This window comes from Triticum urartu, chromosome 7, assembly GCF_003073215.2.
Source record: "Triticum urartu cultivar G1812 chromosome 7, Tu2.1, whole genome shotgun sequence".
In the NCBI taxonomy this organism is placed as follows: Eukaryota; Viridiplantae; Streptophyta; class Magnoliopsida; order Poales; family Poaceae; genus Triticum; species Triticum urartu.
Genome location: NC_053028.1, coordinates 83,881,871 through 83,908,101, shown reverse-complemented (window position 1 = coordinate 83,908,101; position 26,231 = coordinate 83,881,871). Strand labels below are relative to the sequence as shown.

The 26,231-nt window shown below is 44.1% G+C and overlaps 2 protein-coding genes across 8 annotated transcripts; one reads left to right on the top strand and one right to left on the bottom strand.

Moving 5' to 3' along the window:
- Positions 1-504: 504 nt before the first annotated feature.
- LOC125520159 (transcription elongation factor 1 homolog) lies at positions 505-5,738 on the bottom strand. 7 transcript variants are annotated; one of them, XR_007288501.1, is made up of 6 exons: positions 5,217-5,738; positions 5,051-5,121; positions 4,553-4,789; positions 3,038-3,232; positions 1,179-1,717; positions 505-1,085 (listed from the first exon to the last, which is right to left on the bottom strand). XR_007288501.1 is itself a non-coding variant. In XM_048684997.1 (6 exons), the coding sequence occupies exons 1-6, from the start codon at positions 5,282-5,284 to the stop codon at positions 1,068-1,070; spliced, it is 615 nt and encodes a 204-aa protein (XP_048540954.1). In that variant the 5' UTR covers positions 5,285-5,738; the 3' UTR covers positions 505-1,067. The 7 variants fall into 7 exon arrangements, 6 of the variants coding, with proteins under 6 accessions (XP_048540954.1, XP_048540951.1, XP_048540953.1 ...); XM_048684997.1 differs by having other exon boundaries at positions 1,179-1,204; XM_048684994.1 differs by having other exon boundaries at positions 505-1,204; positions 5,217-5,356; positions 5,567-5,738.
- Positions 5,739-11,033: 5,295 nt separating this feature from the next.
- Positions 11,034-12,194, top strand: LOC125520158 (probable glutathione S-transferase GSTU6). Its single transcript, XM_048684992.1, has 2 exons — positions 11,034-11,497; positions 11,586-12,194. The coding sequence occupies exons 1-2, from the start codon at positions 11,174-11,176 to the stop codon at positions 11,976-11,978; spliced, it is 717 nt and encodes a 238-aa protein (XP_048540949.1). The 5' UTR covers positions 11,034-11,173; the 3' UTR covers positions 11,979-12,194.
- Positions 12,195-26,231: the final 14,037 nt, after the last annotated feature.

Here is a 26,231-nt window from a genome sequence, read left to right as displayed (position 1 = left end):
AAGTAGTATGAAGGAGACACATGGTCGACACAATCTATGCATATACCTGCGCACATAAGTTATAATAACTATCTTGTTAATTCAATGAAACTACAAAGAAACATTGTTGGATGAGGAAATAAAGAATAGCTAAATGATGCAATAATGGATGCAATACTGTTTGCCTATATGAATTTGTAGTAGTGGCGCAACAAATATGATACTGCAGCAGCCGGTGAGGGATATCTATAAAAAATCAATCATTTTGGTTCACACCTTTAAGTTGTACCCTTGTTAGAATCACATACTGCACCTCCACAGACACCATGTCCTCCTGGGAGCATCCATGGAGGATGGGAATTGCGACTATCATGAATTTGTAGTAGTGGCGCAACAAATAGGATACTGCAGTGGCCTGTGAGGGATACACGCACGTATACTCACAAAATCAAATTCCCTCGGTCAATCTAGTTAGGACACAATTATTTCATTAAAACAAACAAATTCAACAATGTAGCTCAAATATAAATTTGAACTATATATAGCTTTGCTGATATTCTTTCCATATTCTCACCATATCTATGGACTTCACAGCCATACAGACTTTACAAAAACACATTACATACAACAACCCACATATTGACAGTCAAGTACTACCTCTGTAAACATATATAAGTTGTTTTATATCACTATTTTAGTGATTTAAAACGTCTTACATTTATTTACATTTATTTACAGAGGAAGCACCATACACGTAAACAACAACTTGGTCTTTAACTATGGATCCATATACAACAAAATGTGAAAGTTAGGCATTAATCATAACTCCATCCTTCACGGAAGCGACAAACTTCGCGTATTTAACTTTCATATATAACCGTTATTTCTCCTTGTATCTTAAGCCTAATCATATCTTTGCTGATGCTATGCACCTCACAAAGATGCATCACCATGTATCTCAAGCTTACATACAACTTGTGCTACCATGACTGTGTAACCAAACAATAAGAAGTAACCATAACAATGTTTTGATACATTCAGTATAGAGCTAACATCACTGTGAAGATCCATGCCCTACAATCCACAAATCACCTCAAGTCCTTATACTGTAGAAAAATGCATTAAAAACAGTAAGATGAAAATGAAAATGGAAGAACTGGAAGTCTGGAAGTAGCCTTCAACATGTTGAGACCTTGTACCTGCTGCATAAAGAAGAGGGGAAAATCTGAAACAAAAAGTGCCAAACACATTAGACGGTAAGAAAACAAGGAATAAATGTTTTATCCATCAGAAATTTAGTAGAATATTAAAGCCCAAAAGAAAAAATGTATTGAAGCACATATGTCCCAAGCTAATCCAGTTTTGCACTATACTACTCATCCACATGCGAGCAGCGGCAACAAGCACACACGCCATCAGCGTCCCAACCAGCAGAAGTGGCATCCCATGCAATTAATTCACACTCGAGCATATGAAATAGCTCACACTACTTTACAGGATAAAATCTATGTTATGCACCTAAAAATGTCGTGTATTAAAAGTAAAACGTGTATGCTTGACGCATGACCATTGCACCGGCAGGATAATGATCCCAAAGCTCCGACACAGGGTCCACAGCTAACTTTCCAACACAAAATATTTCGCTCTCAACACCAACGAAATAATCCTTCCAGGCTCATTCGCATTTCTAGGCTCTTATGATCTCCCACATCGGGAGGGCCTCCGTGAAGCTCTCTTTCTGGAGGGTGAAGAGATATGTTGTCAATTCATCCTCGTGGTTTATCAGAAAGAAAGACGTCAGTAAGAACGGTACTGAATAATACTTGCATCATGCATCTCAAGAAAATAAAGAATCTTAGTCAAAACATGAAACTATTGCTGCCATTTTTTAAAATTCAGAGGCACTCATGTAACCCTTAAGTAAACTATATGTTTTGTTTTGCCATTCTCTTTTTCAAATGCATCGAGACATTAAGCTTTTATGTTTTCTTGGGAGGAAAACAGAAAGACTGCCCCAACCAATAACTAATAAAATGCTATATAGTTTCAGAAACCATGTGAACAGATCCTCTTATGAGATTGACATCTACTACTATCCTAATCAGTAACACAACATGACTTTTTTTCTGAACAAAAACAACCATATATCAGCGACATCCTGCGATCCAGCACAGAAAAATTCAGAAACAAAATCTCTAGGCAGTCGACAAGCAAGCATCTACAGTTGTACACAAAGGATCTCAAATTCTCAATTGACCTTTGCACTGCAACCAAACAAGATTTCATAGTGAGGCATGATGAAATCTATCTTGTTACTCAATCTGAGTTATTGAATCTATAGGAACAATAGCATTACAGATTTTCATGGTCATATAAGATACTCTTGCTAACAGGAAAGTCCGACCTTTTCAATCACGTACCATCTCCAAAGTGGTCTTAAAAGATAAATAGAATGCCCGTCCAACACTACTAAATAAGTGAGAGAATCAAGAACAACGGTACAACACCGATTCTATCATTTCATCCAAAACAAGCAAATCCAATCAAGTGAATTATATTGCCAGCAGAAAAACTATCTGCCAGATTTTCAACAGAACAAATTTTTAATCAGATCAGTCCAAGCTGCAATAAACTGCACCGCAACACACTATTTTTTCACTTGATTTAACTTCAGGGGTATAATTTTGGTGAGAAATTCAATTTGTACAAATCATTTTACAAAGTTATTTTTTATATAATTACAAATCAAGCTTCTGAATTAAGCTCAGTCGAACATGCTGAACTACCCAAAGCCCGCAACTAATAAAACACTCTGGTTTGAGAAACATTTCAAAATTTCTTCCTCAATCCAGTAAGTATGCCAAGTGAACATGATGTCCCGTAAGAATGTTCCCTATTCAGAATGGCTGACACATGCAAAGTAATTATGCATTACAGTAATCTGTGATTGTGAGCTATAATAAATTACACTTAAAAATGATGTTTCTTCGAGACAAAGTAAGAAAGCAACTAAAATCTAGTGAAGAGAAAGACAACAGTTGGATTGACGGTCACTTACTTGCAAGATGTCTATATGATAGCACCAGGGGAGAAGCACACAGCTGCAAGGTGCTTGTACCCAGCGGCGAGGCTCTCTGGCAGTCGGGACAGGAAAAGCTGCAACGGGATGACGACGGGGAGAGGATGGCGGCGTGGCCGAGGTTCTCATCATCTTCCTCAGTGCGAATGTGTGAAGCTCCGTGAAGCTCTCTTTCTGGAGGGTGAAGAGATACGTTGTCAATTCATCCTCGTGGTTTATCAGAAAGAAAAACGTCAGTAAGAACAGTACTGAATAATATCTGCATCATGCATCTCAAGAAAATAAAGAATCTTAGTCAAAACAGGAAACTATTGCTGCCATTTTTTAAAATTCAGAGGCACTCATGTAACCCTTAAGTAAACTATATGTTTTGTTTTGCCATTCTCTTTTTCAAATGCATCGAGACATTAAGCGTTTATATTTTCTTGGGAGGAAAGCACAAAGACTGCCCCAGCCCATAACTAATAAAATGCTATGTAGTTTCAGAAACCATGTGAACAGATCCTCTTGTGAGATTGACATCTACTACTATCGTAATCAGTAACACAACACGACTTTTTTTCTAAACAAAAACGACCATATATCAGCGACATCCTGCGATCCAGCACAAATTTTTTCAGAAACAAAGTCTCTAGGCAGTCGACAAGCAAGCATCTACAGTTGTACACAAAGGATCTCAAATTCTCAATTGACCTTTGCACTGCAACCAAACAAGATTTCATAGTGAGGCATGATGAAATCTATCATGTTACTCAATCTGAGTTATTGAATCTATAGGAACAATAGCATATCAGATTTTCATGGTCATATAAGATACTCTTGCTAACAGGAAAGTCCGACCTTTTCAATCACGTACCATCTCCAAAGTGGTCTTAAAAGATGAATAGAATGCCCGTCCAACACTACTAAATAAGTGAGAAAATCAAGAACAACAGTACAACACCGATTCTATCATTTCATCCAAAACAAGCACATCCAATCAAGTGAATTATATTGCCAGCAGAAAAACTATCTGCCAGATTTTCAACAGAACAATTTTTTCATCAGATCGGTCCAAGCTGCAAGTAACTGCACTGCAGGACACTAATTTTTCACTTGATTTAACTTCAGGGATATAATTTTGGTGAGAAGTTCAACTTTTATAGATCATTTTACAAAATGATTTTTAATATAATTACAAAGCAAGCTTCTGAATTAAGCTCAGACGAACATGCTGAACTACCCAAAGCCCGCAACTAATAAAACACTCTGGTTTGAGAAACATTTCAAAATTTCTTCCTCAATCCAGTAAGTATGCCAAGTGAACATGATGTCCCGTAAGAATGTTCCCTATTCAGAATGGCTGACACATGCAAAGTAATTATGCATTACAGTAATCTATGATTGTGAGCTATAATAAATTACACTTAAAAATGATGTTTCTTCAAGACAAAGTAAGAAAGCAACTAAAATCTAGTGCAGAGAAAGACAACAGTTGGATTGACGGTCACTTACTTGCAAGATGTCTATATGACAGCACTAGGGGAGAAGCACACCGCGATTGCAAGGTGCTTGTGCCCTGCGGCGAGAAGCTCCGGCGGTCGGGACAGGAAAAGCTGCAAAGGGATGATGACGGGGAGAGGATGGTGGCGTGGCCGAGGTTCTCATCATCTTCCTCAATGTGAATGCGTGAGCAGACAGGCGGGGGTGCACGATGATGGGGTGAGGACGGCGGTCTGACGAAGGTACAATCTACAATTCTATGTATAACTTGGACTGCAAATCGGACAAGCAATAGTTTCCTGTTTTGACTAAGATTCTTTATTTTCTTGAGATGCATGGTGCAGATATTATTCAGTACTGTTCTTACAGACGCTTTTCTTTCTGATAAACCACGAGGATGAATTGCCAATGTATCTCTTCACCCTCAACAAAGAGAGCTTCACGGACTAAAAACAGGAAAATAAAGGAGTGGCATGACTATGTACAATCTACAGTTCTATGTATCTGTACCATTTGCAGTGATGCTGAAGCTTTCCTGGCAGATTTGACAAGTAGCCTCACCAATCAGGTTGTGCATATCACTGAAGAGAAAAAAAGGCCATTCACAATGATGAATGGATTGATAGCCATCCATTATCAACCAATTAACATGGAAACACACGAAGATAGTACTAACATCCGGCATTCAATGCTGCTCCCATGATTGCAGAATGGGCAGGAAAAGACAGCGTCGAGCTTGTTCATCTATGTCATAGGGGTGGCTTAGCGGACGCCTTGCTCTTCCCCATGGTTTGACGTATCTCCTTCTTTCAAAATCTACAAAGGGAAGCAGTTAAAATCTTTAGTTGGTTAGTATTGGGAGCTCCATCACCCTGTCCCCAGGGTGGTGGGGTGCAGCGGCGGCGCCCGCTCTCTGGCGATGGCGGGGAGGAGAGAGGAGGGCCAGCGGGGCGCAGCAGCGGCACCCGCTCCCCAGCGGTGGCGTGGCGCCCGCTCTTCGGCGGTGGCGGGGAGGGAGAGGACGACCAGCGGGGTGCAGCAGCGGCACCCGCTCCCCAGCGGTGGCAGGGCGTGGGGGCGGGAGGAGGAGGCGTCGATGGCGGAGGGCCGGCAGAGGCGGGGCACGGGGCAGGAGGAGGAGCATTGAGGAGGAGGCGTGGATGGATAACTGGCGCGGGGCGGGGCAGTTTGGGTAGGAGGAGGCGTCTGGTTATGGGATGGGTGGTTTTCTTTTAATTAGTGATCGTAATCGGCGTTCGTAATTGTGTGGCTTGCTGTGTTAAACATCGAAGGATTACTGGCCTTTAGATGCTGTTAATGAACGTTCCAGATTATTTGGATCTACCCCTCTCTTCTTTTTATAGGGTTAGTAGATAGATTAAGGCAAACCACCTCGCGACTGCTCTGATTTGTCCTCACAAAGACCGCTCCAATTTCCCAATCTCTTTCAAGAACGCCATGGCCATAGCCGCCGCCCCCTTCCCGAGCTGGGTGATGATGGAGTACTTCATCTTTCGCAGGGACGACGACGAGTCTTTCCCAGACGACGGCAAGGCGCCCATCAGGGTGACCGGCACCACCTCATGGAACGCCCCCTTCCGCCTCGCCTTCTGCCTTGCCAAGCCGCCGCTCATCTCCCGCATGTACGCGCAGTTCCCCGGCTTCCCGGATCCCACGAAACAGAGGCCCTTAGCCATCCAGACGGCCCACCGCCATCTCTTCATGTTTCGCGTCGGTGCCTGCACGCCGGCACTAGGCGGGGTGGTGCTGCAGGACTTCTTCGTCTACAACGCCAACAACCCTTCCTCGCTCATAGCGCTCCCAGCTTGCACCGAGCCATACCCAGATTATTCCCACACTGATTGCCGCCTGCCTCGTCGACCTCCTGGCGAGAAGGAGGAGCGGCGGATGCTGACCGTCGGATCCATGGGCCTCTTGCGCCGAGGCGAAGGCGAAGAGTTTGCGGTGGCAGAGCTCGGCGTTTCCCCTACCCGCCATAATAAGGTCTATGCCGACGTCTGCGTGTTGTACTCAAGTAGTACATCAGCTGGCCTCGGACTTGGCGACAAATGGAACTCCATGCGAATACCAATAATTCTCGGCGTTGAAGATCCCGATGATGTCTCGCGGCTCTGTTATTGGCAGACCGACACCGTTATTCCCTTCAAACATTTCCTATGATGGATCGACTACTACCGAGGCATCCTCCTTTGTGATGTGTTTGCAGACGCCGGTCCCGCCGTCTCCTTCCTTCGGTTTCCCCTGAACAAGTTCCCTTCTACTCGCGGCAGGGAATCCAGCTGGGTGTATCGTGGTGCTTCAGTTGTCGATGCAGGCCGTGCACTCAAATTCGTTAATCTCGCCCGCAATGATGGGGTGCCAACCTGGGACGTGACCTGCGCGAGCACAAGAAGACCTTGCTGTCCGCCATCCAGGCCCTCAACTTGCGCGCTGATGCGGTTGGTCTCTCGCCTGAGGATTGGCTTTCTAGGTACGACTTGGAGGACCAGCTCACGGTCATTTACACCGACGAGGAGGCCTACTGGCGCCTTTGCGAATCCCAGAAATGGGTCCTGAAAGGTGATGCGAACATGGCCTACTTCCAGGCCATTGCGAATGGTCGGCGTAGACGCAATACCATTCCCCTTCTTTGGGACGGGGAGTCTCTGCTTCAGTCCCCCCGTGACATCAGGGCTCACGTCGATGGATTCTATAGGACCCTTTTCTCTGCCTCCCCTCGGGGAGGCTTATCTTTGGCCCTCGACTGCTGGACCAGCCGCCAGCTTGTTTCCGCTGAGGAGAACGCGGTCCTTACGGCCCCCTTTTCCGAGGACGAGGTTTGGGATACCATCCGCGGCATGAACCCTACCTCGGCCCCGGGTCCAGACGGCCTACCGGTGAAATTCTTCCAGTCTTTCTGGAATGTGATCAAACCGGAGATCATGGCCATCTTCGAAGAGTTCTATGTTGGGTCTATCGACCTCGGGCGCCTCAACTATGGGATCATCTCTCTCATCCCAAAGGTCCTGGGAGCCTCGGACATTCGTCAGTTTCGTCCAATCACGGTCATCAACGTGATTTTTCGGATTCTGGCTAAAGGGTACGCCAATAGGGTGACCCTCCTCGCTGACCAGATTACCCACCCCAACTAGTCCGCCTTCATTCAAGGGTGATACATTCTGGATGGGGTGCTAGTCCTTCATGAAGTCCTCCATGAGGTGCGCGCTAAACACCTTAAGGCGGTCTTCTTGAAGATTGATTTCCATAAGGCCTACGACACGGTCTGTTGGCCCTTCCTTCGGGAAGTATTGCTCCGTAAGGGCTTCGACGACCGGTGGATTTCCAGGGTAATGCAGATGGTCTCTTGCGGTTGTACTGCCGTGAACATCAATGGGGAGATCGGGCCCTACTTCCCCACCTCCTGTGGGGTAAGGCAAGGTGATCCCTTCTCCCCCTTCTTGTTCAATATGGTGGTGGACGCGCTTGCCGCCATTCTAGATAAGGCTAAGACTGCTGGCCACATTCAGGGAATCACTCCCCACCTGGCTGGCAGCTCCAGGATCTCCCTCCTCCAGTATGCCGACGACACCATTATCATGGTCAAAGGCTCGGAGTCGGATGTCGCCAACCTTAAGTTCCTCCTCCTCTGCTTCCAACAAATGTCTGGCCTTAAGATAAACTTCTACAAGAGTGATGTGATGGTGATGGGCTACTCTCCGGCCGAGTCGCTTGCCATTGCCAACCGGCTCAACTGCCGCCTCGGCGCCTTTCCCACAACATACCTGGGAACACCCATTAGCGACTCTCGGCTTACCGTCGCGGACCTGTGCCCGACCGTAACCAAACTCCAAACGTGCATCGAACCCTGGCAGGGTAGATGGCTGTCAAAGGCGGCTCGGACCATTCTCATTAACTCATCCCTCTCCAGCCTCCTCCTGTTCCTCATGAGCTTCTACAGCCTCCACGAGACCCTGCACCATGAAATTGCCAAAATTCAGTCCCGCTTCTACTGGGCCGGTGATCATAATAAACAGAAATACCACATGGTGAGCTGGCCTGACATCTGGAAGCCTAGGGATCAAGGAGGCATCGGGATCATGTGCTCCAAACGCATGAATATCACCCTCCTTTCCCGTTGGCTCTGGCGGATTTCGCAGGGCCAGGGGGGTCTCTGGCTTAACATCATTCGGAACAAATATTTGCGAGGCCAACCCCTCGCGTTTTGTCGGAGATCTGGTGGCTCTCAGTTCTGGCAGTCGGTCGTCCAGCTGCTCCCGGTCCTTCGCATCGGGGCATCCATCTCGGTGGGCTCCAGATCGGCGACTCTGTTCTGGTTTGACAGATGGGCTGGAGATTCCCCCTTCGCTGCACGCTTCCCCGACCTCTTCTCCATCGCGGTAGAACCCCTGATCTCGGTTGAGAGGGCCCTTATTGACCTAGGGCGCCTTGCTTTTCGGAGGCCCTTTGGCCCTCCGGAATCCGCCGCCTGGCGTGCGTTGCTGGACTGCGTTGCTCTTCACGAACCGGTGGTTGATAGTGACCTTGACCGGGTGAGATGGCGCCTCGAACCTTCGGGGCAATTCTCCACTAGGTCTCTATACCAGGCCATCGCTCCCTCCTCCGCCCCTCCTCCCCTTGTGACGGTGTGGTCCATCCGCCTGCCCCTGAAAATCCGGATCTTCATGTGGCAGTGGATTCGTGGTCGACTCCCGTCTGGCGTTGAGGTCCGCAAGCGCAATGGCCCGGGATCCGGCCTCTGCCCTCTTTGCGGCGTTCCCGAGGACTCGAATCATATCTTCTTCTCATGCGTCTCCGCGCGATTCGTTTGGAGTTGTTTCCGTGACGTGGTGGGCGGAAATTGGTGTCACACCAACTTCCCCGACTTATTTGACGAGCTCCAGTCCTCCCCCTTGTCTTCTCGCCACATTAGGTGGCTTGAGATCGGTGTCCTCGCTTGGACCCTATGGACGATCCGCAATAAGCTTGTGATCCAGCGCGTTCCTCTTCGACGAGCTACTGACGCTATCTTCAAACTGTCTGGTTTCTTGCAGCTTTGGCGGCCGCTTAGCCGCCCCAGGACCGCGACGCCATCTCAGCCTTCATCGCCGACCTTCGCTCGATGGTTGTCCGCCTGTCGCCGCCGCCCCCGCCGCCACCGCCGGATCCCGACTAGTCGGTTGTTGGGCCCCTGGGCCCCTGGCCCACCCGCCCTTTTCTTTTTGTTTTTGTCTCTTTCTTTTTTGGGCTTGTTGAGCTGTGCCCTCAGCAGAACCTTCCTCTTGTTTGTAAGGCTTGGGTGCGTGTGAACTTGTCCTTATTTGTGTGCTCTGTGGTGGTTTGCTTTATTTATAAAACGGGGCGAAAGCCTTTTTCGATAATGACGCGTTGGCTACGGACCACTTAAACCCGGTGCTGGCTTCACTATCACCTGCCACACCCTCGTGACCCTCACGTCGGGCCAAATGGTGTGGAACGAGGACTACAAGATCACCTCGGATGAGCTCTGGTCGCTCAACTCTTCTGAGTGTCTCCCTCGTGACATCCTCATGTTCCCTCAAGTGAACATCGACAACCCACATAAAGTGCACTTCCTTATGAGCGAGTTTGAATGGGCGCTCAAGAAGATGTGGGTGGTCGTCATTAACATGAAGACCAAGACCGTGGATTCATTCTCTAAATATATCAATGGAATGGAGGGCCTTGAAACTGACGACGGTGACTTAACAAGAAAAAGGTCCGAAGCACCCATGTCCTTTCTCCCCTGCGAGTTCTCCAAGTTCCTCCAACCCTCGAGTTGATCATCTGTTTGTCATTTATACATTATCTTTTTTAGAAACATTTAAAAAATTACCTACTCAATACGTTTTTGCTCGGTTGCATATTTCTTACTAGATACATACAAGTTGTTTATCCATTTTGTATATCTTGTTGGCATTTTAATCTTGTCCTCAATGCCTTCTTTTATACTCCCTATGTAAACTAATATAAAAGCATTGAGAACATTACTTTAATGATCTAGACGCTCTAATATTACTTTACGGAGGAAGCACTCCCCTGTTCCGTAATAGTTGAAGTTTCAGTTTTTTCTAAGTCAAGTGCTTGGACCAAGTTAATGGAGTCAGGCTCAAGCACGACTCTATATAATATATACTCCCACATTGCCCTGCACCTTGCCACCTTCAATCGCTTCCGCTTCAGCTTGAATAGCAATTTTTATGTGTGAAAGCTTGCCAGCTCCAGCTGCAAGAAACTTATGATTCGAGTGCGTGCGTGAAAAGTCCAATACGAGGAGAGAGTGTTCTTTCGGAGTACGTACGTTCCTCGTGGGAGCCTGCGAGATGGAGAAGCTGGCATACATGCATGCCACGGACCAGCAGAAGTTTCGCGCGCATGTACGTACCAGCAGACCACAAGTCCTACTCTTACTAGTGAAGCAACCGATCAGCTGGTCAAACATTCAAGTGGAAAATAACAAGTCCTACTCTTCAACCGATCTGGTCATGGATAAGTTCAGCATATACACACAGCTAGCTTCCCTTCAACACGAACACATGGGACAACCAAATTACTACTAGAGTTCAGTTCAGAACTTGGATCACACGCACACACAAGTAGTAGTAAGAGTACCACAAGATGGCCGGAGGCGAAGAAGAAGAGGTGAAGCTGCTGGGCACGTGGGCGAGCCCGTTCGTCCTGCGAGCGCAGCTTGCTCTCAGCTTCAAGGGTGTGAGCTTCGAGAACGTCGACGAGGACCTCGGCAGCAAGAGCGACCTCCTCCTGCGCTCCAACCCCGTGCACAAGGCGGTGCCCGTGCTCATCCACAACGGCAGGCCCGTCTGCGAGTCGCTGGTCATCGTGCAGTACGTCGACGAGGCCTTCGCCGGGCCGCCCCTCCTCCCCGCCGACCCCCACGAACGCGCCGTCGCCCGCTTCTGGGCAGCTTTCATCATGGACGAGGTGCACCGTTGTGTAATTACGTTATGGATGATGAAATTCAGCCAGGTCGGAGATGTTAATACATGTATGTTGGCGTACGTACGTGCAGCTGGTGGCGCCATGGCAAAAGGTGTTCAGGGCTAAGACCGAGGCGGAGAAGGCCGAGGGGATGGAGCAGACGCTGGCGGCGGTGGATGTCCTGGAGGGGGGCCTCAAGGAGTGCTCCAAGGGCGGGAGCTTCTTCGGCGGCGACAACGTCGGGTACGTCGACGTCGTGCTGGGCGGGGCCGTGCCGTGGGTCTACGGGACGGAGGCGCTCTCCGGTACGATGCTCTTCGATGCCGGCAGGGTCCCGCTTCTGGCAGCGTGGTTGGAGCGCTTTGGTGAGTTGGACGCGGCCAAGGCGGTCATGGCGGACGTCCCGACGAGGCTGGTCGAGCTCGCCAAGATGAAGCAGGCGGAGGCCGCTGCCGCGGCCGCAGCTGCGGCTGGAGATTGCTAAGCCAATGACGCAGCATCATCACTGCCATTGGGTTGTTAACATCTGAAGGAAGAACTAAGGAGACTTGTTCAAAAATAATTGGACGATTGTTTGTTGCAGAATGAATAATAGTTTCTCTATATAAAAATATAAGAGTGTTTAGATCACTAAGGAGCAATATATTTGTAGTGTAATTCACTCTTTATGTTGGTAATTTTTTCAGGCTTGACTCTATCCTATTTCAGTCAATACACTATTATTTCTACTTAGTTTTTTAAAAGACAGAATTTCTGCATTCATTAGTAAGAAAAAAGTTGTTTAGTTAATTAAGCAAAAGCGGGCGAAAACTGAAGTGTGCGGTTAATTATGAAAAGCAGACGAAACCCATCCCAATCACTGAGCAGCACACACAAGATACCCCAGGCACACCACTCCAAAGAGGGACTCGCCGAGATAGCACGCAGATGGCATCATCATCACTTACCCCTAAGAAGGCATCATCGCCATCCCTAAACTCTGAGCAAACAACTCCGACTTCGCCATAGGCGATTGCCGACTCAACCCACACTGTCATCTCATTGTCTACATAGCTAACATGTTCTAGTTTATTCAATATCTGATTCTACCTTGTTCTAGGTTAGGCAATATGTGAATATATATTCGTACTTTATATTTATGGATTATGTGATTACTTACATGACAACATGATTTCTTTTTGCAAGGTGACCTGATTTAATGGTGTTACTATTTTTGGCAATGTATGACTATTTATTGGGTCCGTTTAGGGCGCATCTGCATGTGGCATAATTAATCACTGATGATGACTCGTCATTTTCATGTCAACACTTATTTGACGCCTTAATCGTTGATTTCTTCGTTGTCGGTAGACAACCAGAGCAACTATCCAAAGGTTACCCTTTGCGGGGCTTCTGCAAGGGTCACTCACGCGAGCGCATCAAGTAGTGCGCCCAGCTGCCATTACGTGTCGCATGGTCGGCACTCTTTCTGAATTTCTATTTTTTTTGTAAAAGTTCTTTTGGGTTTGAATTTTTCTTTTGATTTTTTTTGGCTTTTCAGTTTTTGCCAGGTTTCACTATGTTGGAGAAAAAACAATTGCTTTGTTTTTTTGCGAACCACGGCTGTGCTTCTCCGAAAAACTGTGTGCTTCCATGAGAAGCATGAATTTGCATCTTGTGAAATCATAGATGTGCTTCTTATAAAAAATATGCTTCTTCTGGAAGAACATATTTTCTTCCATGACTGCTTTCACGAGAAGCACATGTTTGTTTCTCCAGAAAGAACAGATCTGCTTCCGCAAGAAACACACGGAAAAGGAAAAAACATGTGCTTTCACGAGAAGCTAAGATTTGATTATACAAGAAGGACAACTCAGGCCAAAATATGTGCTCCTTGGAAAGGGGAAAAGTGAAAAATAACAACCTTGCTTCTAGGCTCCGGTTTTTTCTTGTCTTTTGGTTGCCGTTTTTATTTATTTTTGTTTTTCTGATTTTGTTTTTCTTTCTTTCTTTTTTTCTTCTAGTTTTTCTTTTTCTTGTTTTGAAATAAGTTCATCAAAACCTATTAACATGGGGTCTTGTTTCAAAGATCTCAACGCGAGAAATCAAACGATGAAAATGGTTCGAGATTTGGACACATAGTTCAAGAGATAAAATATTTTAAACAAACAAATCTACTAAAAGAAAGGAGAAACATCCAGGATGCAACAAGTGGCGCACTTGTAATGCCTCACTTGTCAGCGTGTGAGAAAGTGATGGTAATCTTTGTAAAAAGTACTCCTTAACTAGTGATTTCAGTAGACAACGCACAATGGGATAGTTGCGTATGCTTCTTAAACAGGCTGGCCCACATAGCGGCGGTTGTTCTTCTGGTCTTGGAAACATTCCTGAATCTTCATTTGCTTTCTTTTTTCCTTCTCAGCTTTTTCCTGGTTTACTCAGCTACTCAGGCAAGTTTTTACTGGGTTGTGTTTCTTCGATTTTGGTCGGTGTTTATCTGTTTTTATTTTCTTGATTCATGTTCTTTCTTCGAAATCGTTTTCTAATTCATGACTTTTTTTCAAATGCACAATTATTTTTCAAATTTATGACCATTTTTTAAGTCCATTAACTTTTCTAAATTCACGCTTTTTAATTTGCAACTTTTTTAAATCAAGATTTATTTTCCAAATTTTTGAATTTCCCTATTTTTTTGTCAAAGTTTAAAAATGTGCTCTTCTTCAAATTTTGGTGTTTTTAATTTATGATTTTTTTTCTATGTCAACTGGCCAGGGAGTCAATGGTCCACCAGGTGAACTGGTCAACGGTAAACCGATCAACTGAGCGAACGAAAGGAGGCAACTGAGCAAGTGCTCACTGGTTGGGCCGGCCACCCCTGAGGGGCGTGCGAGCGCCGGTGCGCTAACTGGCGCGAAGACTATAACCCGCTTATAGTACGTATAGGTTTTGTCTCGCTAAAGCATTTTCTTCCCCCGTCGTAAACTGGGCCGACCCATTTCGTTTGTTTTTCAATCGCAGGCTACGCTCACATTTAAATTGAAATCATTAATTGAGGAGTACTCTTTTCAAAGATCACTCCCATCTTCTTAGGTTGTGACAAAGTGGCGTGCTGCATATGCGTCATTTGTCGTAACCTGGTAGTTTTTCTTTTTTCGTAGATCCGTTTATTCAAAATGTTTTATCTCTTAAACCGTGCGTCCAAATCTCAAACCGTTTTTCACCGTTGGATTCCTCGCATCGAAATCTTCAAAACAAGATCCCATGTTATTAGGTTTTGACGAACTTTCTTTTCCACGAAAAAATCGGACCGGGAGCACTGTTTTTTTTTCTTTTCAAAAGAGGCACGGCCGTGCCTCTCGCGAAAGAACAACTGTGCCACTCGTGGAAGCAAACCATGCCTCTTGCGAAAGAAAAAAGACACATTTTTTCCCGTTTACGAGAGGCACGACCGAGCCTCTAGCGAAAAGCACAACCCCCCCCCCCCCCGGAAGCACAACTGTGCCTCTCTCAAAAGGGAAAAAAAACAAAAAACACGTGTTTTTTTTGTTTCCAAGAGGCACGGTCTTGCCTCTTGCGAAAGCACAACCATGCCTCTTGTGGAAGCAAAACCGTACCTCTCGTGGAAATAAAAAGAAAACAGAAAACACATTTTTTTTCGTTTCCGAGAGGCACGACCGTGCCTCTCGCAGAAGAAAAAAACCTAGAAAACACAACTTTTTTTTTGTTTTCGAGAGGCATGGCCGTGTCTCTCGCGAAGCAAAACCATGCCTTTCCCGAAAGCAAAAGGAAAAAGAAAACTTGTTTTTCTGTGCAATTTTTTTTCGAATTTTATTTTTCCAAAAGCTAAGGATGACCGAGGAAAAAACAAAAAGTTGAAAAGGACCAGAAAAAATGGCATAAAAAGCCGTAAATGCGTGCAAAAAAATCAAAAAAATCCAGAGGGAGTACCCAGAAAATGACATGTGGCAGCGGCTGGCGCGCTCTCAACCCACCTGCAAGTGATCGGTGTGAGGCTTCCGAAGAGCACTCGTCAACTAGTTGCTCTACATTCAAACGCTCGCTATAGTTGTACCTTCGTTTGTGATGCAAACGTCGACAGAAACTCGATGACGCGAATAATTTTCCCCAATCTTTCACGGTACACTGATCTCAATTGTAATCTTTCCTTATCTAACTGCACAAATAATCAACCAGCAAAACAGCAATGAACAATGTAGAAACTAGGTTTACTATATGCAAACCTAATTAAACAACACGAGCACCCTGATCGGAAGCGCGTGGACGATCGTAGACGATCGGCCGAAAAATTTAGTAGCACAAGCTACCAACCTTCTCGCCAAGGAAACACAGAACCAGATCGATTCCTCAACTTGTCTCACATACAGTCATGGCCGCCGCCGCCGTAATCTGGCGTTTCTTCTGATTTAACTCAATGTAAAAAAAACCTATCCCTCGATACACAGCCGGATCGCCTTATATGTAGTGCACGCAGGCTCAAGGCTGCACCAACCTGGACTCCTATTACGACTTGAAAACTAATTGGACACAAAATCTAGTTAGACACGTACTGATACATGCACGTATCGTATACTAGTGACCATGGAAAAAAAACTCTCTCCTATCTTAACTAACTAATCAGTATTAAGCTAATACAAAATCCGGCAACGTTGATCACAAGATTCCAAAATAGTACTACTTTCCTTGTGTTGATCAGGTACGACTCAAAGGACTCAAATTGTTCATCAGGCTTTTGCATGGAGTCCTGAACTTCGGCTCAACTTCATCCGTTGGTGCAACTTGAACGGGAATTTCTCCAACAAAAGTACATGCCACCTTGTTACCATGATGGAACTTGCTCACGTGATGAACTGTCTGATTGATGTCATGAACAACAACAAATTTCTTTCTCTTCTGACGCAAAGCAGGCACTATATATTTCTCCTTTCTTCCCTGTTCAGCCTTCAAAATATCTGTTGTTATCGTAGTAGATACGGACGCATCAGTTTGACCTTTTTTCTTGTTCTTTTTTATTTCAGTTTTCTTTGTTTCTTTATGATTTCCTTTGGTTTTTCTATTTTCATCTTTTCGTTTACAGGCTCTTCTTTTTTCTATCTTTTTATCAATGATTTCTTGGTTTCTTTTTTTTTCTTGGCTTTTCCAGGTTTTTTTCCTGTTTTCATTTTTCCCTTCATTTCTTATAGCTTTCTTTGGTTTTCTATTTTCTTTGTTTTTTTCACGATTTTTACAAGTTTGTCTTTTGTTTCTTCGGTTTTCATTGTTTCTTTGTCAGTTTTTATTGGTTTATTGCTTTCCTTTCTTTTTTACTTTTTATTTTTTTCTTTGTTTCTTTCTTGATTTTTTTAAATTTTCTTTGTTTCTGTCTTCGGTTTCTTTGATTTTCACATGTCTCTTCTTATTTTCATCAACACATGTTTACATTTTTCATACACATTGGTACAGTTTTCGTGCGTATAAGGAATAATTTTTGTACATGTTTACATTTTCTAAATACATGATTAAAATTTAGAAAAATTATGTTTGATAACTAGTTTCTTCATAGACATTGTACATTTTTGGTATATATCAGTACCATTTCCAAATACATGTTCAACATATTTGAATTATATGACTACATTTTCATACATGATAAAAAAAATTAAAAAGTTTTTATGCCCAAATTTTTTAATACACGTTCTACCATTTCCTATACATCAAGAACATTTGTTATATGTGTTTAACATTCTTTTAAAATAAATCAAGAACATTTATTTTGGAGACCCTTGAAGCAATCCGATGCTCTGTCTTGCTTTAAGTGAGACATAGTCACGCCCGCTAACCAGCGATGAACGAGCCGAATAGGAGATCTATCTTTTACCCAGTTTCCTCCTCCTCCTAGCATCTTTCTTTTTCATTCATAGAGGGTGCCTCCTATTTGCCGCATCGAGCGGCAAATAGAGAATGCATCGCTCAAAACTGAGCGACAAGGGTTGGCCCACTTTTTGTGATGCATGCTGTCGTTTATTCGCTGAAGTTTTTTCATTTGTTTTCTGTTTGCTTTTATATTATTTTTTGTTCGTGGTTTTCCTTCTGGCTCTTCCTGGCTTTTTTTCATTCATTCATTGGAAATTGGCTTTTGTGTCTTTTTGTGTGTGAAGTTTCCCATTTCGGTTTTCTGGTTCGCCTTTTTCTTTATTCATTTTCAGATTTTTTTTTATTTTTTATTGCCCTTTTCAATAGTTTTTTCAATGTATGGTGAGCATCTTTTTAATGTATGGTGAGCAATTGTCAAATACACACTGAACTTGCTTTAGTATGTAGTGAACATTTTTTGATTACACACTAAATATATTTTCAATATACTATGAACATTTTTAATATGCTTTAAATAATTTTTATTAAACAATGAATATTTTATTATTATATGAAGAACGCTCTTTTATTATTCTTTGAAATTTTAAAATAGACATTGAGCATTTTTTAGCACATACAGAATAGTTTTGTAAAATATATTTTTAATATTTAAATAAGTCCTTAAATATCTACCTCTTGAAAACAACCACCATTTTTTGGGTGAAACCCGACTAAAGAAGGAGAAAATAATAATAGAAACCACTCACGGGCCATACCATTTTACTGGCTTCAGGCGGAGCCTCCTCCTCGGGCGTTGAATAGAAGCTCTCTTTGTTGATTATCTGTTGTAGTTGTGTGCTATGTCCTAATTGGACTGGACTTTTTACCTTTGTGTTGTCTGTCTTTGTGTTTTACCTAGGTTGTCTAGGCATTTTCTCTTTTTTGTTCTTGGGTGTGGGAAAACCTGGCAAAAGAGATATGGGCATTTTTTAATATATTTTTTGAACTGCAATATACATTGCATGTGTGTACAGTACACTACACATGCACGTGCCTTGCTTGTGAACATCTCACGAAAGAAACAGAGATACACTGATATCCATTCGGACAACGGCTCACAAAGAAAACAACAAGATCAAAATGGGAAATATAAAAGATGCTAAATAGCATAATTAAATGTTTTTTAAATATTAAATTAAAAACATTTGTGAAACTTAAAAATGTTAGTGGAACTGAAACTAGCTCGCGAATTTAATGTTCACCATGAATATAAAATGTTCATCACGCACTTTTTTTTCACATTAGTTGGAAAAAAAGTATGTTCAAATTGTACTTAAATATGTCCACCAGGTATTTAAACAATGTTCTTCTCGCCAAAATGGCCAAGATTGTTTAAAATTGTTTACCATCTGTTAAGAAAGGTCATCATGCATAATAGACAGCTTAAACTTATTCAAAAAATATTCATCCCATATTTAAAAAATATGTTACTTGTATTTAAAAATGTTAACCGTGTATTTTTGTATTGGTTGTGCACTCAAAATATGTTCAATGCAATCTAAATTTTTTATCACGTATGTATAAATGTTCAAGCTAGCCGCATTTGAAGTTGTAGTCGCATTGTACATGCAACTAGGTCGGGGCTGGGGAAGTTGTGTGTGAGGGTGGATATGCACCCCCCCCCCCCCGGCGCGGTACTGCTAGGGCGCTACAACTTACTTTTAGCAGTAGCGCTGATTTTAACCCGCGCTACTGCTAACATACATATCAGTAGGGTTGGTTTGCTAGCCGCGCTACTGCTACACCATTACGGCATTACCTAGTGCTACTGTTAATATTTTGTGTATTTTTCTACCTTGTATTTACGCTGTAATTGTACAGGTTTTATACAATACTCTCATCATATCATACACATACAATCTCATCATATCATACACATATTAGATTAAAGTGGACGGATCCAAGTGAGCACTTGCTTGCTCACTTGGATCCGTCCACTTTAATCTAATCTGTGTTTCTTACACAACTTCTGATATAACAACTCATCATCTGTAGACATATATATAAAATAAATCATCATCATTCTAGCACATGACAATTAAATAGTACTGCCCCTCATCATCATCTTAGTCGTATAATAACTCATCATCCGTAGTCATATAATAACTCACCATAAATATAGCACATGACAAGTTAACCAAACTTAGCTAATGGTTATCATCCTAGGTAATAACTCATCATCACTCTAACACATGACAAGTACTAGGTAGGATCTGCTTCTCTTTCTAAGGTAAAATAGCATAAAACAGAACAGCCCCTGAATCTCCATTATGGAGAATAGAGATCCACTTGTCTCCAATTTGTCGGCTGCACACCATGTTGCCTTCAAGTAGTTCCATGCGAACATTCATAACTTTTATCCATCCTTTGATTGTGAAGTCTTCATCTCTTCGCGGAATTGAGTATGCACTGCGGTGAACCGTAAGCAGACTTGGCCGTAAGCTAACAATATCCATGTCACCTTCCATATACATCATATGAGGCACACAATCCTTCGGGAGTTTCTGTTGAAGAACATAATAATAACATAGTTAGCAATGTAGTTTAGCTTAAGAAGAATGTATGCAAAAGATGCACTGGTAACATAATAGTAAAAAAATATCTTACCATGCTATTTTCCATGGATGGTACCGTAGTTCAACATGTGGACTAGTGGCACATATTGAGCATAACTTGGGTTAATTTCGTAATTGTTCTTGAAAGTCTCAACATCATTAATAAATGAGACACGATGATTTTTCTCCTCGCTTGTTAGTTCAGAGCCATAACTGTAGTAGGTATTGTCTACTACCTTCGGTACATCTCTTGAAGAATGGAAATAAGTTGTCTACTATTTTTAAATACAACAACAACAAAGAAGCCTCTAGTCCCAAACAAGTTAGGGTAGGCTAGAGGTGAAACCCATCAGATCTTGCGACCAACTCATGGTTCTGGCACATGGATAGCAAGCTTCCACGCATCCCTGTCCATAGCTAGTTCTTTGGTGATACTCCAGTCCTTCAGATCTCTCTTTACGGACTCGTCCCATGTCAAATACGGTCTTCCCCGACCTCTCTTGACATTACCCGCACACTTTAGCCATCCGCTATGCGCTGGAGCTTTTGGAGGCCTGCGCTGAATATGCCCAAATCATCTCAGACGATTTTGGACAAGCTTCTCTTCAATTGGTGCTACCCTAACTCTATGTCGTATATCATCATTCCAGACTCGATCCTTCCTCGTGTGGCCACATCCACTTCAATATGCACATCTCCGCCACACCTAACTGTTGAACATGTCGCCTTTTAGTTGGCCAACACTCAGGGCCATACAACATTGCAGGTCGAACCACCGTCCTATAGAACTTGCCTTTTAGCTTTTGTGGCACTCTCTTGGTCACAGAGAATGCCAGAAGCTTGGCGCCATTTCATCCATTCGGCTTTGATGCGATGATTCACATCTTCATCAATACCTCCATCCTTCTGCAGCATTGACCCCAAATATCGAAAGGTGTCCTTCTGAGGCACCACCTGTCCATCCAGGCTAACCTCCTCCTCCTTGTTCCTAGTGAAGGAAATATGCCCTAGAGGCAATAATAAAGTTATTATTTATTTCCTTATATCATGATAAATGCTTATTATTCATGCTAGAATTGTATTAACCAGAAACATAATACATGTGTGAATACATAGACAAACAGTAAGTCACTAGTATGCCTCTACTTGACTAGCTCATTGATCAAAGATGGTTAAGTTTCCTAGCCATTGAAATGGGTTGTCATTTGATTAACGGGATTACATCATTGGGAGAATGATGTGATTGACTTGACCCATTCCGTTAGCTTAGCACCTGATCATTTAGTATGTTGCTATTGCTTTCGTCATGACTTATACATGTTCCTATGACTATGAGATTATGCAACTCCCGTTTATCGGAAGAACACTTTGTGTGCTACCAAACATCACAACGTAACTGGGTGATTATAAAGGTGCTCTACAGGTGTCTCCGAAGGTACTTGTTGGGTTGGCGTATTTCGAGATTAGGATTTGTCACTCCGATTGCCGGAGAGGTATCTCTGGGCCCTCTCGGTAATGCACATCACTTAAGCCTTGCAAGCATTGCAACTAATGAGTTAGTTGCGGGATGATGTATTACGAAACGAGTAAAGAGACTTGCCGGTAACGAGACTGAACTAGGTATTGAGATACCGACGATCGAATCTCGGGCAAGTAACATACCGATGACAAAGGGAACAACGTATGTTGTTATGCGGTCTGACCGATAAAGATCTTCATAGAATGTGTGGGAGCCAATATGAGCATCCAGGTTCCGCTATTGGTTATTGACCGGAGACGTGTCTCGGTCATGTCTACATAGTTCTCGAACCCGTAGGGTCCGCACGCTTAACGTTTCGATGACAGTTATATTATGAGTTTATATGTTTTGATGTACCGAAGGTTGTTCGGAGTCCCGGATGTGATCACAGACATGACGAGGAGTCTCGAAATGGTCGAGACATGAATATTGATATATTGGAAGCCTATGTTTGGATATCATAAGTGTTCCGAGTGAAATCGGGATTTTACCGGAGTACCGGGAGGTTACCGGAACCCCCCGGGAAGTTAATGGGCCATAGTGGGCCTTAGTGGAAGAGAGGAGAGGCGGCCAGGGCAAGGGCCGCGCGCCCCTCTCCCTAGTCCGAATAGGACAAGGAGAGGGGGCGGCGCCCCCCCCCCCCTTCCTTCTTCTCCTCCACTCCCCCCAAGTCCTAATCCAACTAGGAAAAAGGGAGGGAGTCCTACTCCCGGTGGGAGTAGGACTCCTCCTGGCGCGCCCCTCTCCTGGCCGGCCGCACCCCCTTGCTCCTTTATATACGGGGGCAGGGGGCACCCTAGAGACACAACAATTCATTAGTTGATCTTTTAGCCGTGTGCGGTGCCCCCCTCCACCATAGTCCACCTCGATAATACTGTAGCGGTGCTTAGGCGAAGCCCTGCGTCGATAGAACATCATCATCGTCACCACGCCGTCGTGCTGACGAAACTCTCCCTCAACACTCGGTTGGATCGGAGTTCGAGGGACGTCATCGGGCTGAACGTGTGCTGAACTCGGAGGTGTCGTGCGTTCGGTACTTGATCGGTCGGATCGTGAAGACGTACGACTACATCAACCGCGTTGTGCTAACGCTTCCGCTTTCGGTCTACGAGGGTACGTGGAAAACACTCTCCCCTCTCGTTGCTATGCATCACCATGATCTTGTGTGTGCGTAGGAATTTTTTTGAAATTACTACGTTCCCCAACACCCAGTAGTACTGAAACCGCACCTCATGTACTCGGTTTTAATTCTACTAAGTCTAAAACCTTTCGATTCCAAAGTTTGTCTCCATAACTCTAACTTTCTATTGACCCCTGTCCGAATATCGTCAACTAGCACTACATCATCTGCAAAGAGCATACACCATGGGATATCTCCTTGTATATCCCTCATGACCTCATCCATCACAAAGGCAAAAAGACAAGGGCTCAAAGCTGACCCTTGATGCAGCCCTATCTTAATCGGGAAGTCATCAGTGTCGACATCACTTGTTCGGACACTTGTCACAACATTATCGTACATGTCCTTGATGAGGGTAATGTACTTTGCCGGGACTTTCTGTTTCTCCAAGGCCCACCACATGACATTCCCTGGTATCTTATCATAGGCCTTCACCAAGTCAATGAACACCATATACAAGTCCTTCTTTTGCTCCCTGTATCTCTCCATAAGTTGTCGTACCAAGAAAATGGCTTCCATGGTCGACCTCTGGTGACCCACAAGTATAGGTGATCAATTGTAGCTCTTTACGATAAGTAAGAGTGTCGAACCCAACAAGGAGCAGAAGGAAATGACAAGTGGTTTCTAGTAAGGTAATGTCTGCAAGTGCTGAAATTATAAGTAGCAGAGTAGTTTGATAGCAAGGTAATTTGTAACGAGCAAGTAAAAATAGTAGTAACAAAAGCGCAGCAAGGTAGCCCAATCCTTTTGAGGCAAAGGACAGGCCAAAACGGTTTTTTATGATAAGCAAAGCGTTCTTGAGGGTACACGGGAATTTCATCTAGTCACTTTCACCATGTTGGTTCGATTTGTGTTCGCTACTTTGATAATTTGATATGTGGGTGGACCGGTGCTTAGGTGTTGTTCTTACTTGAACAAACCTCCTACTTATGATTAACCCTCCCGCAAGCATCCGCAACTACAAGAAAAGTATTAAGAATAAATTCTAACCATAGCATTAAACTTTTGGATCCAATCGGTCCCTTACGGAATAGCGCATAAACTGGGGTTTAAGCTTCTGTCACTCTCGCAACCCATCATCTAATTGCTACTCCACAATGCATTCCCTTAGGCCCAAATATGGTGAAGTGTCATGTAGTCGACGTTCACATGACACCACTAAGGAAATCACAACATACATACTATCAAAATATCGAACACATATCAAGTTCACATGATTACTTGCAACATGATTTCTCCCTTGACATCAAGAACAAAAGTAACTACTCACAAATGATAATCATGCTCAAGATCAGAGGGGTATTAAATAGCATATTGGATCTGAACATATAATCTTCCACCAAATAAACCATATAGTAATCAACTACAAGATGTAATCAACACTACCAGTCACCCACAAGCACCAATCTATAGTTCCGATAACAAGATTGAACACAAGAGATGAACTAGGGTTTGAGATGAGATGGTGGTGTTGAAGATGTTGATGGAGATTGCCCTCCCCAAGATGGGAGAGTTGTTGATGATGATGATGACGACGATGATTTCCCCCTCCGGGAGGGAAGTTCCGCCGGCGGAATCGCTCCGCCGGAGGGCAAAAGTGCTCCTACCCAAGTTCCGCTTCGAGACGGCGGCGCTCCGTCCCGAAAGTCCTCTCCTTATTTTTTTTCTAGATCAAAATGACCTATATACCAGAAGACGGGCACCGGAGGTGGGCCTCGGTGAGCACAACCCACCACGGCGCGCCTGGGCTCCCTGGCACGCCCAGGTGGGTTGTGCCCACCTAGTGGGACCCCTCTGGTAGTTATTTGCTCCAATATTCATCATATATTTGATAAAAAATTCCATGAAGTTTCAGCTTGTTTGGAGTTGTGCAGAATAGGTGGCCTGACGTAGCTTTTCCAGGTCCAGATTTCGAGCTGCCGGAATTCTCCCTCTTTGTGTATACCTTGTATATTATGAAAGAAAAGGCATTAGAATTACTCCAAAAAGCATTATTATGGATAAAAACATCATAAATAATAGTAAGAAAACATGATGCAAAATGGACGTATCAACCTCCCAAGCATGAAGCCAAACTGATTTTTGGTCACGCTTGTCGTTCTTCTTAAGCAGTGCTCAATGACTCTCTCTCATAGCTTCATTGTATGGCTCATCAATTTAATTCCACGGTAATTAGCACAAATCTGAACATCTCCCTTGTTCTTGAAGATTGGTACTAATATACTCCATCTCCATTATTCTGGCATCTTGTTTGCCCGAAAAATGAGGTTGAAAAGCTTGGTTAGCCATACTATCGCTATGTCCCCGAGGCCTTTCCACACCTCAATGGGGATACCATCAGGACCCATTGCCTTGCCTCCTTTCATCCTTTTTAAAGCCTCCCTGACCTTAGACTCCTAGATTCGCCGCACAAAACGCATGCTGGTCTCATCAAAGGAGTCGTCCTAGTTCGATGGTAGAATTCTCATTCTCCCCATTGAACAACTTGTTGAAGTACTCCCGCCATCTATGCTTAATCTCCTCGTCCTTCACTAGGAGTTGATCAGATCCATGCATCCTTGATGCATTTGACTTGGCTAATATCCCTCGTCTTCCTCTCACAGATCTTGGCCATCTTGTAGATGTCCCTTTCGCTTTCCTTCGTGCCTAACTATTGGTAGAGGTCCTCATACGCTCGACCCCTTGCTTCACTGACAGCTTGCTTTGTAGCCTTCTTCGCCATCTTGTACTTCTCTATGTTGTCTGCACTCCTATCCAGGTATAGGTGTCTGAAACAATCTTTCTTCTCCTTAATCGCATTCTGGACATCATTGTTCCACCACCATGTATCATTAGCATCGCTTCTCCTTCCCCTAGACACTCCAAACTCCTCCGAGGCCACCTTATGAATGCAGGTCGCCATCTTCAACCACACATTGTCTGCATCCTCTCCTTCCTCCCAAGGGCCATCCTTAATGACCCTCTCCTTGAAATCCCGAGCCACCTCCCCCTTGAAAGCTTCCACCACTTCGTTCTAGCGACTTTGGCAAGCTTATCCCGTTGGACACGAATCTGAAAGCGGAAGTCAGCAACCACTAGCTTATGCAGAGGGACAACACTCTCTCCAGGTATCACCTTACAATCTAGGCACGCATGCCTATCTTCTCTTCTCGAGAGGATGAAATCAATCTGGCTAGAGTTTTGACCACTACTAAAAGTCACCAGATGTGATTCCCTCTTTTTAAAGAGGGTGTTAGCTATGAGCATGTCGTAAGCTAGAGCAAAGCTTAAGACATCTTCTCCTTCTTGATTCCTAATGCCATAGCCAAAGCCCCCATGCACCCCTTCAAAACCTGTGTTAGCTCTACCCACGTGGCCATTGAGGTATCCTCTTATGAAGAGCTTCTCACCAATTGGTACACTCCTAACCATGTCCTCTAGGCCTTCCTAGAACTCCCTCTTGGTGTTCTCATTGTGGCCTACTTGTGGGGGCATAGGTGCTGATAACATTGAGAACTAAGTCCCCAATTACTAGCTTGACCAGGATAATCCGGTCCCCACGTCTCTTCACGTCTACCACTCCATACTTGAAGTTCTTGTTGATCAAGATGCCTA

Excerpts from the sequence above, each read along its gene's own strand:
- LOC125520159 (XM_048684993.1), bottom strand. The coding sequence starts at position 5,284 with ATGAACAAGCTCGACGCTGTCTTTTCCTGCCCATTCTGCAATCATGGG. Across the intron at positions 4,790-5,050 it reads CTTCAGCATCACTGCAAATG|ATTGTACCTTCGTCAGACCG; the intron begins GTACAGATACAT and ends ATAGAATTGTAG. Across the intron at positions 3,233-4,552 it reads GTCATATAGACATCTTGCAA|AAAGAGAGCTTCACGGAGCT; the intron begins GTAAGTGACCGT and ends TTCACCCTCCAG.
- LOC125520158 (XM_048684992.1), top strand. The coding sequence starts at position 11,174 with ATGGCCGGAGGCGAAGAAGAAGAGGTGAAGCTGCTGGGCACGTGGGCG. Across the intron at positions 11,498-11,585 it reads CAGCTTTCATCATGGACGAG|CTGGTGGCGCCATGGCAAAA; the intron begins GTGCACCGTTGT and ends ACGTACGTGCAG.